Source organism: Ricinus communis, chromosome 9 (assembly GCF_019578655.1).
Source record: "Ricinus communis isolate WT05 ecotype wild-type chromosome 9, ASM1957865v1, whole genome shotgun sequence".
Lineage (NCBI taxonomy): Eukaryota > Viridiplantae > Streptophyta > Magnoliopsida > Malpighiales > Euphorbiaceae > Ricinus > Ricinus communis.
The window spans coordinates 22898682-22910917 of record NC_063264.1 but is presented as its reverse complement, the minus strand read 5'-3'; the positions used below and the strand labels follow the sequence as shown (position 1 = coordinate 22910917).

The 12236-nt window shown below is 35.7% G+C and overlaps 1 protein-coding gene across 2 annotated transcripts; it reads left to right on the top strand.

Moving 5' to 3' along the window:
• The first annotated feature begins 234 nt into the window (after nt 1-234).
• On the top strand, nt 235-6755 carry LOC8287235 (phosphoenolpyruvate carboxylase, housekeeping isozyme). Of its 2 annotated transcripts, none has more exons than XM_002530335.4 (11): nt 235-377; nt 685-883; nt 1435-1826; nt 2013-2097; nt 2628-2850; nt 2973-3076; nt 3156-3243; nt 3693-3847; nt 4141-5139; nt 5224-5610; nt 6176-6755. In XM_002530335.4, exons 2-11 carry the CDS (start codon nt 716-718, stop codon nt 6470-6472), a joined length of 2898 nt encoding a protein of 965 aa, XP_002530381.1. In that variant the 5' UTR covers nt 235-377; nt 685-715; the 3' UTR covers nt 6473-6755.
• Nucleotides 6756-12236: the final 5481 nt, after the last annotated feature.

Below are 12236 nucleotides of genomic sequence, written 5' to 3'. Positions count from 1 at the left end.
CTTATATATTTTTTAAATAAATAAATTTTTAAAAATTTTAACTGAACATAACATAAAAAAAATTATTTAAATTTTATTTCACATAATTTGACTTATTGGGTGACAAAATGAAAAAATTGTTGGATCTCTCTCACTTAAGAAAAAAAAAAACATAATATTTCTCCTTTTAGAAATTGGAGAGTACATTATTTTTTTTTGACTCGGAGAAAGCAAATTGGTTTTCTTCTCCACTATTCAATTGCCTCAGCATCTCTCTCCTCTCTCTATAAATACTGAAACTTTGCACATCTCTTTTCGCTCTCACACTCACTCTCTCTCTCTCTCTCTCTCTCTGTCTCGCTCCGCACTATCATATCTCACTAATCGTCCAGATTCAGGTATTCAATTATCGCAAAATCATTGCTACCGTATCTGTTTATATATATACAGACACACTCTGATTTCACTTTGGTTTATGCAAAACTCATTGATTTTATCAACCTACATTTACTGCTCTTTACACGTGTCTTTGTAAAAACCTTTTGCAACACCCAATTTTAGTGGGTCATGATCAGATTTTTTGGCTCTGATTTCTTACCTCAATCAAATCCGTGACTTTTGCGTGCTCTTTCTTTTTGGGCTACTTCGTTTTTGTTTTTGCTTTTTCCTTTTGTTCTTAATTCGTGTTTGATTCATATACAGAAGGGAACCAAACAAAGAAAGAACTGAGTGAAGAATGCAACCAAGGAATTTAGAGAAGCTGGCATCTATTGATGCACAGCTTAGGCTTCTTGTTCCTGCAAAAGTTAGTGAAGATGATAAATTGGTCGAGTATGATGCTTTGCTTTTGGATCGGTTTCTTGACATTCTCCAAGATTTGCATGGAGAGGATCTCAAGGAAACGGTATTATTCATTACTTTTGACTTTGTTATTACTTTTATAATTCTGATTTTGATCACTAAAAGAATATACTTTTACTAACAGTTGATTAAGAAATTAATATTTTAATGTTAAAAGAGTGGATCCTTTTGTGTGTGAACTGAAGACCTGATCCATTATGATTCGGGTTTTCATCGTTGATGTTGGCTATGGGTCTAAATATGTGAGTGAAGTAATTAGTTCAAGTGATACCCAGATCACAATTCTGTTTCTTGGTCATTGGCAGGATCACTAACAGTCATGATAATGTGAATTGGTTTTGGTTTTAAATTTGGTATCTTTTTCCATTTTTGTTGGTTGGAATTGTAGATACCTTTTATGTTGTTAATCCTGTTTTAGATCCCACATTGACAGAGATGGATGGCTGTACTGATCAGTAATCTTGATCCAAAAGAAAACAGTTTGTTTTTTCTGACAGGGAAAAATTGTGTGATTAAGTTACCTTGTTTTCCTGTATGAAAAATGGTAAATGAGAATGATATTAGTGGGCTGAATTGGAGTTTACATGTCTTTAGGTTCAAGAGTGCTATGAACTTTCTGCTGAGTATGAAGGGAAACATGATCCCCGTAAACTTGATGAGCTTGGAAATCTCTTGACGAGTTTGGATCCTGGGGACTCTATTGTTATTGCCAAGTCTTTCTCTCACATGCTTAACTTGGCAAACTTAGCCGAAGAGGTTCAAATTGCATATCGCCGGAGGAACAAGTTAAAAAAAGGAGATTTTGCTGATGAGAACTCTGCAACCACTGAATCAGACATTGAAGAAACTTTCAAGAGGCTTGTTATTGATCTAAAGAAGTCTCCAGAAGAAGTTTTTGATGCACTGAAGAATCAGACTGTAGATCTTGTCTTGACTGCTCATCCTACTCAATCCATTCGTAGATCTTTGCTTCAAAAGCATGCAAGGTTTGTTCTCTAGTTCCTATTGCTTTCTATCATATTTTAATGATCTCATCTTTCTCTTTGAGGATTTAATTGTAGTTACCAAATATAAGGAAAGAAAGTAGACCTTTTTCTGGTTATCATGAACAGTATATAACAATTTTTAGGTTCTCATAGTCCCAATTCTTTTTTCTTTTCCTCATTGATCAGGATACGTAATTGTTTGGCTCAGTTGTATGCGAAAGACATTACTCCAGATGATAAGCAGGAGCTTGATGAGGCTTTACAACGAGAGGTGAATGTCACCTCCAAATGCATTTCTTTTTCTGCATTCAAGCTGTGTTTTCTCTTTGTCAATCAACCATAGAAAGATTATATTAATCGCAAGTAACTTCAAACAAACATTTGGAGAGACACCAGCAACACCAGAAGAAAACAAAAATTTAAAACAGCAAGCATAAACTAAGACAAATCATCTGCTACTATCTCCAACCTAACACTACAGTGTTGCTTTCTGATTTTAAATTGAATCATACCTCAAAACAATATTTCTCCTAACTTTATGCTAAAACTTTTCAAGAGAAACAGTAGTGTCGTTAAGCACTTTCTGGTTTTGGCCTGCCAGATAAATATACAACTGCTGTAAAAGCAAATCTGCAGATTTCGTTCCTCATATTCTTCCCCTGGAAGTTCAAGCCTGTGTTTTGAAACAAGCACATATATATATATTTATTTATTTTATTTGCATATATTAAAACAAGCTTGTACTAATACAATGCTTGTCTTCAGTTTATCATTGTTCATATATTTGTCTTTTTCATGTAGATCCAAGCCGCATTTCGGACAGATGAGATTCGAAGAACTGCTCCAACTCCTCAAGATGAGATGAGAGCAGGAATGAGCTACTTTCATGAGACAATCTGGAAGGGTGTTCCAAAGTTCTTGCGCCGTGTTGACACCGCTTTGAAGAACATAGGGATTAATGAAAGAGTTCCTTACAATGCTCCTCTTATTCAATTTTCATCTTGGATGGGTGGTGATCGTGATGGTATGATTGCCTAGGATGGAAATGTTTTCATCTAAACTTTTGATCTTTTTGTATATACTAATATAAGTATTTAACACCTTTATATCTCTCTTACACATTCTAATTCTTGATATGTGATGCAGGTAATCCACGGGTGACTCCTGAGGTAACAAGGGATGTTTGCTTATTGGCTAGAATGATGGCAGCTAACCTGTACTATTCCCAAATTGAGGATCTTATGTTTGAGGTACTTAATACTTCGTTATTGATAATACTTTATCGTGGAGAGTTCGTCCTTTCTATGTTTACCTTATTCTTTCATGCAGTTGTCCATGTGGCGTTGCAGTGATGAGCTCCGTGTTCGTGCAGATGAACTCCATAGATCATCAAAGAGAGATTCAAAACACTACATAGGTAAATTTTTGAACTAAGCAGTATGTTTGATTGAATTTTCCTTACCTATACCGGCCTTGTATATTATTTTTGTTAAAATTTTGTAAGTCATAGTTGAATGTCTTATTTGGTACCAATTTAATTTTTTAATGTAGGAAATTGTTTTGGAATGATAACTTCTATTAAGTACCGAACACCTTTGATAATTCTTTTCATTTCTTTTAATTGCATTTTGGGTTCAAAATCCGATAATATTATTGTTATTCTGTTAGATAGCATGTGATGCTTTTTTCTTTTCATGGTTGCTAATGTTTAAATTCAAATACAGAGTTGTAATCTAGCATAGAAAAGTTTGTCATTACAAAAAGAAAGGGATGCAAGTGTAAATTGTGCAAAAGTTTTTTCTGATTTCTCATAAGCTCGGTCTCAAGGACCAAAATGCATTTTACCCTTGCCTTTTCATCATGCAGAGTTTTGGAAGCAAGTTCCCCCTAGTGAACCCTATCGTGTAATTCTTGGTGATCTAAGGGATAAGCTGTACCAAACACGTGAACGCTCTCGGCAAATGTTATCTCATGGGAACTCTGACATCCCAGAGGAAGCAACTTTCACCAACGTTGAGCAGGTATAGATATTCTTTTTTAATTAAAACTATTTATTTTTGGAACAGTGTAATGTAATTTCTTCAAACTGCACACTAGCAATGTTGCAATTATTAATCTCTTTTGCGCACAAATATATGCTTTGTTGCTGAGTATTAGCTGGAACTGTTTAAACAATTGTATGGTAACATGATCAGAAGAGGTGATTGAGGGTTTTGTTGTGATATTGCGCATTATTGGCACATAGAGAGAACCATTGAATTGCTCGTTTCTATGTCAGTCGATAGAGGCCTAATAATGTTTTCAATTCATGCAGTTCCTGGAACCTCTTGAGCTGTGTTATAGATCACTCTGTTCATGCGGTGACCAGCCAATTGCTGATGGAAGCCTACTTGATTTCTTGAGGCAAGTTTCAACTTTTGGATTTTCGTTAGTGAGGCTTGACATTAGGCAAGAGTCAGATCGTCACACTGATGTCATAGATACCATTACTAAGCACTTGGAGATTGGTTCCTATCGAGAGTGGTCTGAAGAACGTAGGCAGGAGTGGCTTTTATCTGAACTGAGTGGCAAGCGACCGTTGTTTGGTCCTGATCTTCAAAGAACAGATGAAGTTGCTGATGTGTTGGATACTTTTCATGTCATAGCAGAACTCCCAGCAGATAGCTTTGGAGCATACATTATCTCTATGGCAACTGCACCATCGGATGTGCTTGCGGTTGAGCTCCTGCAACGTGAATGCCATGTGAAGCAGCCATTAAGAGTTGTTCCACTGTTTGAGAAGCTCGCAGATCTAGAGGCTGCTCCTGCTGCCTTGGCTCGACTCTTCTCAATAGATTGGTATAGAAATCGTATTAATGGAAAGCAAGAAGTCATGATTGGTTACTCAGATTCTGGGAAAGATGCTGGACGATTTTCTGCAGCCTGGCAGTTATATAAGGCTCAAGAGGAGCTCATAAAGGTAGCCAAGCAATTTGGCGTGAAGCTTACAATGTTCCATGGTCGTGGTGGGACTGTTGGAAGAGGAGGTGGTCCCACTCATCTTGCTATATTGTCTCAGCCACCAGACACCATTCATGGGTCACTGCGTGTCACTGTTCAAGGTGAAGTTATTGAGCAATCATTTGGTGAGGAACACTTGTGCTTTAGAACACTTCAGCGATTCACAGCTGCCACTCTGGAGCATGGCATGCATCCCCCAGTTTCCCCAAAACCAGAATGGCGCAAGTTGATGGATGAAATGGCCGTTATCGCTACTGAGGAGTACCGCTCTATTGTCTTTAAAGAACCACGATTTGTTGAATATTTCCGCCTTGTAAGTGAACCACACATCTTGTTTTGTTGATGCTGTTTATAATAATATAGGCAATAAGTAATGCTTCTTTACTTATGACTGTAGGCTACACCAGAGTTGGAGTATGGTAGGATGAACATTGGAAGCCGTCCGTCTAAGAGAAAGCCAAGTGGAGGTATTGAATCTCTCCGTGCTATCCCATGGATATTTGCCTGGACACAAACTAGATTCCACCTTCCAGTATGGCTAGGCTTTGGAGCAGCATTCAAACACGTCATTCAGAAGGATGTTAGGAATCTCCATATGCTGCAAGAGATGTACAATGAATGGCCTTTCTTTAGGGTCACCATTGACTTGGTTGAAATGGTGTTTGCTAAGGGAGACCCTGGAATAGCAGCCTTGTATGACAAACTACTTGTTTCTCAGGATCTATGGTCATTTGGTGAGAGGTTGAGGACCAACTATGAAGAAACCAAGCGCCTTCTTCTACAGGTAAATTTGTTGAGTTGCAATAAGCATTAATACTTCTAAATATGTCCAATAAGCTATAAGTAATAGAAATTTTAAATTTTGACAGCCCTTTTGAGAAATTCATTAAAGAAACACCAAACTGACCTTTCTTGTCTAGGCTTTGCCAGAATAAATAACACTGCATTTTTAAATCAGCACTTGCAGCAGAATGAGAAATCTTTACTTCTTTTTTTCTTTTATTCTCTTTGTTTTGGTTACTTTCTACTTAAATTCACCATTATCTAGCTTTCAGTGGGATAACATAATATTATAGGGTTTTCCATTGATCGTTTCCTGAAGTCCGTCTGTTGTAAATAAAATGAGATCCATATGACCGTAACATTTGATATTATAACATATATGGGGCTATATCTTTAGAAAGGTTTATTGTGATAAAATCTTTCTCGCTACTTTACTGTTGTCGATATGTGCGACACTCCATACCAGTGCATTTTAATGGACCTCTCGCAACTTCTTTTCAATATTTATGTATTAATAATTTAAAGTCAACAAAATAATCTAATATTTATTTATCTTTGTATTACAGATTGCAGGACACAAGGATCTTCTTGAAGGAGACCCATACTTGAAACAAAGACTGCGGCTGCGGGATTCATACATCACAACCCTCAATGTATGCCAGGCCTACACACTGAAACGTATACGGGATCCAAATTACAATGTGACTTTGCGGCCACACATTTCTAAAGAAATTATGGAATCAAGCAAACCAGCTGATGAACTTGTGAAACTAAATCCAAAAAGTGATTATGCCCCTGGTTTGGAGGATACCCTTATCTTGACCATGAAGGGTGTTGCCGCCGGACTACAAAACACTGGTTAAAACTGGTGTCCCTTTGTTTTCTTTTCCTTTCGATGCCTTTTTATACACAGGTTTTGCCCAAAAATACCATGATTATATGCAGTAGATGCGGATGCTGTTTAAATTATCCACCTTGAGTTTGAGAACTCGGGCAAACTTTTCCAGTTGTATGATCTCTTTGCCGTACTTCAATACTGTTTCTAGGGCCAGCAGTGTGTTATGGCTGCATAAGAACAGGGGAAATCTAATGGAACTTTGCTTGTAATGCTTTAATATTAATAATATACCTCGAGGCTTTAAAATAGTCCTTGTGGTGTGTATCTAGATTGTTGCTCTAAACTGATAGTTTTTCTGGCAGTAAGTTTAGCTTAAAGATGGCAATTCCATTTTATTATTTGAGAACCAAGTTGAAAATGCTCCGGTCCTTTCCCTTTTTATTCTGTCCTCCAATTTTTCTATTACTGAATCTCCTTCAAGCCCGATCACTAATAGATGTCTCTTCCCCGAGGATCAACTTATGATGCAATTCCACATAGCCGGTGTGGGGATACAGATATCGCACAAAAATGCATAATTCGAGCACTATCCACTTAATTACAAACATAGACATTTTTTAAATAGGTTACACGATACGACCTGTCTAACCTATTTATTGTTTTGCAAGTCTTTATATGTCGTTAAACATAAATATCTATTTAAATCTTACCATATTGTAAATGGATTAACCCGCTCATAAATCAGACCTATTTATCTGATGTGTCTAAATTAGTACTCGTGTTAAGAAACTATGATGTCATATATTATAAAGATTAATTATCAACACAAAATAATAAAAGTAAATTTAAAAATTTTAAATCAGTATTTTGAGAGAATAATATTTATAAATTAAAATAACTAAATAATAAATAAATATGCTATGCAAATGCAAATGCAAATGCTTATGATTTAAAACTATATGCTAAAGATAGTATTTAGTCTACCCATTTACTTAGTAATCTCCTTGTCTTACTTTAAGTCTAGATCTAATGAATGAGATGATCATGTACCTTTTTCTTTAATCACTCAAACTAATGATGCAACCAAAGTTTTTTATACCTACATAGATTGAAGCAAAGTTGATGTCTCTAATACATTCAACCTAAATATATTCATAACAATTACTATTGCTAAATTAGTATAATGATTAACTAACAATAATAACTGAAACTAATAAGGATATGAAGGTAAAAAAATCATTCATTAAATATATAAATAATAAAATTCATACAAAAGTAAAAAATGCTAAACTAAACACTTATGATAACATATTTAACCTAATGATCATGGTATTAAATAGAGAGACATAAAACAAGACTGAAAATTAAAGCTTCCTATAGATCCAAAATATCTTCAAGTAGGAAGATGATTGGTCATTCTCCACTTCTGGAAAAACTCCTTAAATCTTAAAAAGAGTAATGAAAACTAAACTAAAGTGTTTATGGAAGAACTATAGAAAAAATAATGGTGGACAAATGTAGAGAGCAGATAGGATGTAATACCCAGAATTTTTCCCTTAATAATGATTATATTAATAATAATTAATAAATGAGTTTTTATTTAAATTAGTTTTATTTTATTTTTATTTGGTTTAATTTGAAATGATTTAATGGAAATTTTAATATTAGACAATTAAATGAGTTATTTTTCTATACCCAATTAGTTGGACATTTAAGAAATTAATCAAGTAAGTTATTTCAGGAATAAATTATATTTTTAGTTATTCAAATTTTTTCTAAATGTGTATATATATATATATATATATATATATATATATATATATATATATATATATATATATATTGGAGAATTATGAAAGAATTTGTAAAGGGTGTTTTTATAAAAGAATTTTGGAAAAATTGGAAATTTATTTTGAAATAAGGATTAAAAGTATAATTTTATTATTATGGGGTCTTAATGGAAATTTGTAAGTTTGGTATTTTTATAAATAAATATGTTGGTCAGGGGTATATATGTAATTACGTATTTTCAATAATTTTAATTTGGCCCAAATTAATTAGTTAAGGGCTTAATTGAAAAGCTAAGAAGAAGTTTGGGGGTTAATTAGAAATTCTGCAGGATAAAATTGTAAGTAATTAAGAAAGTTCAAGGACCAAATTGTAATAAGGAAACGTTCAGGGGCCTAATGTTGATATGGAGAAGAAAGAAAAGAAAGGAGATAGGGGAGAGAGAACGCGTGAAGAAGAAGAAGGAGGGCGGGCGTTGCGGGCGTCGGTGGCGGCGCGAGGCCCGACGGGCAGGCGAGCAGAGGCATGGCGCAGCGGCGGAAGCGCGCGAGGCTCGCCGTTTCAGTAGCCTTTTGGCCGATCTCGGTGGCGATCGGCTCCTCTCGGCGAGGGCTCTCTTTTGGTAGCAGCGGCGACGCCTAGGATGGCCGGAGTTGCAAGATCCGGCAAAGTGAAATTTGTGGTGGCAGCCGCGTTTTCTAGCTTTTCCGACGAGCTCCGGCGGAGGATGGATGATCGGAGGACGTATCCCGACTCTCCTCAGCTCAAGCTTCGCAATGGCACCGGTTTCGTGGTGATCGAACTCCATTTGCGTATCGACGATCGAGATCGTTCGCAAACCTATCGGAATGATCGGGGGTCAGATCGAAAAATCGAAAGCGGGGATCGTCATCAGCGCGTCGTTTCGAGTCCGATTGTGAGTTCGGATCGTCGATCGGACTCCGGCGGCTGAAGGCGAGTCGACTGAGCGATCGAGTGTTTAGGTAATTTTCTCTGGCCCGTTAATTTTTGGAAATTCTTTGATTTAATTCGTGCTTATTGTTTTGTGTTGAGTATTTGATATTTGTGAGTCAAAAATAATTTTTAGTCGGTTTGCCTGCCTCGTGTTTTGTGCTGTGTGGCGGAGTCGGAAAAATAGTGAAGTCTTAGGAACCCGACTCCCGTTGTGTTAAATTGTTGGATATTTCTAGTGTTTTTCTAGCAGGTCCTGGACCCGTTTTACGGGGGTAAATGTCCGTGTTGTAGGGGAGGTTCTGCCGGATTTTCGGTAGAATTCTCCCGAATCGGGATTCTTAGACAGTTAGTCCTAGGAGTCTAGACCTAGGATTAATGATCGATTGTTTCAGTATTTTGATAAATTGTTTTTCCGTAATTAGATGATCTGTCTGTTTGGCTCGCTCCAACTGAGGCCCCGGAGCAGAGCTAGGACGTCGCCAAATCTGTGAGTTAAAGCCACTTAATCGTTGCACCATTGCTAAGTCTAAATTTAATATGCTATTTTAGAAATTTATGAGTAATATGATGATTAGTATCGCAATATAAATAATTGCACTTGATTATTAATTATTGAAAATAATATAATTATTATAGTAATATTATAATGATACAAATATTATTATTTTTTCACATGAATTGCACGTTGCTTTACCCTAAATTTTTAGTCTTTATTTCAATATGTGTTGAATGATTTCATTAGACAATGATATTTATTAAATGTGATGATTGCGATTTGGGAATGTGGCTTTCGTAGAACATGCTACCTGATGGGTTACATCAGGACCGCGTGCACAACGGTAATGATCATGGACATGTAATAAGATTATTATGAGTTTTGCCCTGGTCGAGCATGGCTCTTTGGGCTGATTTGAGTAAATTGCCGGAGATAAGGTCCCTAGTCGAGCACTGCTCTCTGGGCACCGGCTTATTTGGATACTTAAGTGACTAGACTGGAGGTAAGGTCCCTGGTCGAGCATTGCTCTCTGGGCGCCAGTCTTATTGGAATAAGAGAGCTGAAAGGCTTAGGCAGATAGTGAATATTAAGTGACCGGACTGGAGTTAAGGACCCTGGTCGAGCTTCGCTCTTTGGGCGCCAGTCCTATTAGAATGAGATGCTGGAGTAAAGGTCCATAGTCGAGCATTGCTCTCTGGGCGCCGGCTTATTTGGATATTTAAGTGACCAGACTGGAAGTAAGGTCCCTGGTCGAGCATTGCTCTCTGGACGCCAGTCTTATTGGATTAATAGAGCCAAAAGGCTACTAGAATTTGGGGCTAGGATTCTACTGAGCCACTCGTCCCGTAAAAATAAAAATATATTTTTATTTATTTATTAATTATGGTATGATTATAGTATGATTGGTATTTATGTGTATGGTTGATATACTGATTCGAATAATCTATATTTTCTGTGAAGAATGCAATAGTCCTCAGATTATTTGATTTTAACTCACTCTCGAGACCGATGTTAGTCTTCCCGCGACTCTTACTCAGTAACCCGACTTCTTCATCATCGGGTGGTGTATTTGATTTGGTATGTTAATTTGTAAAATCTTAGATTCTCCGTAGTAGTAATAGTAGATGTATCAGTTCTAAATTTTATGAGTTTCGGGTCTCGCCTAATTATTTCTGGCAGACCGAATTAATTGTAAATTTAATGGTTACAAAATTATGGAATCAATAGTATTAATTGAGATGAGATTTGTTTAAGTCAGTGAGTGTCAGGCTTACTACGGGATTCGGTGGCCTTACGCCTACCCATTCCCTAGTGCCGGTCACGGGCCCACAGATGGGGTCGTGACATAGGAGAGAGCTCTCCTCCTCTTCTAGAATTAGGTTTGTAGAGATATTATATAGAAGAGTCATCCTCTAAATAAGTCTCCCTAGAGATGTATACCTAATATAAGTCTATCTAATAGATAAGACTTTAAATATTTTTATCTCGACCAAATACTATCCCATAAATAACTCTTAATATAAATCTTAATAATTGTACAAAATGACTAAAATGTTCCTTAGGCCTTGTAATCTTTAGCTAGATCTTGCAAATAGCAGTCTATGCGTCTTAATCTTGGGCATTGACATGAATATGTCCAATTAAGCTTCTTTTCGAGTATTTAGCTCCATTTTTTTCTCTTTTAACTAATATTATCTGAAAATAGACAATTAAGCTTAAGTGAGGTAAAAATACATATTTTCACCATATTATATATAGAAATATATCATTAAAGCTCTAAAATATCCTTAAATGTCTATATATAATTTGGACCGATCATTATCTAAAACTCAAATTGGTTTAATTATATGTTATGTTGTGTTATTTTATCCGGTAATATCAAAATTATCAGCCCTAACTTATATTTGAAAAAGGACTTTTAGCAACAATCGAGTGATAAACATTATATTTGGTGATTATGATTAATAAAATCATAATAAGTATTGTTTCTCAGATTCTATAAGGAAGTTTATGCTATAAATCTAGAAATGGATACGGAAACCAACTTCTTTATTTGTGTGTATTAGTCTTTAATTTTATTGTTTAACAAATTATTCCCTATAAATACAAGCAATTTATATACAGGCATTCCAAATAACACATATAATTCACTTAAGTTTAGCCCATTTTATTCATCCCAGCCCATGTTTAAGTCATTAGCCTAGTCTACTAGTTAATTATACTTTTAATTTCCAACCTTTAGACCTAATGGACTACTTATTATGATAAGGCCCATTCATTGTGATCTTAATTCTAATGAAGCTCATTCCTAACTAAAGCATGCTAAGGCCCACCAAGTCAACTTAGATTTTAGGATTTTAGACTTAGTTAATGTTGATTAACCTATTGGACTACAATATTCATGTTGGATCCAGTTTTAACCCTAAGTTTATGGGGTCCATTTTAACTAATCAATCATATAAATATATATTTGATAATCATACAGTGAGCAAAAATAAACAAAATAAAGGCAGAAAGTAAACCTAAATTATTACAACCCGACCTACAACTA

Bases quoted from the DNA above. Each gene is read 5' to 3' on its own strand.
- LOC8287235 (XM_002530335.4), top strand. From the start codon at position 716: ATGCAACCAAGGAATTTAGAGAAGCTGGCATCTATTGATGCACAGCTT. The intron at 3,077-3,155 runs GTACTTAATACT...TCTTTCATGCAG, and splicing joins TTGAGGATCTTATGTTTGAG to TTGTCCATGTGGCGTTGCAG. The intron at 5,611-6,175 runs GTAAATTTGTTG...TTTGTATTACAG, and splicing joins CCAAGCGCCTTCTTCTACAG to ATTGCAGGACACAAGGATCT.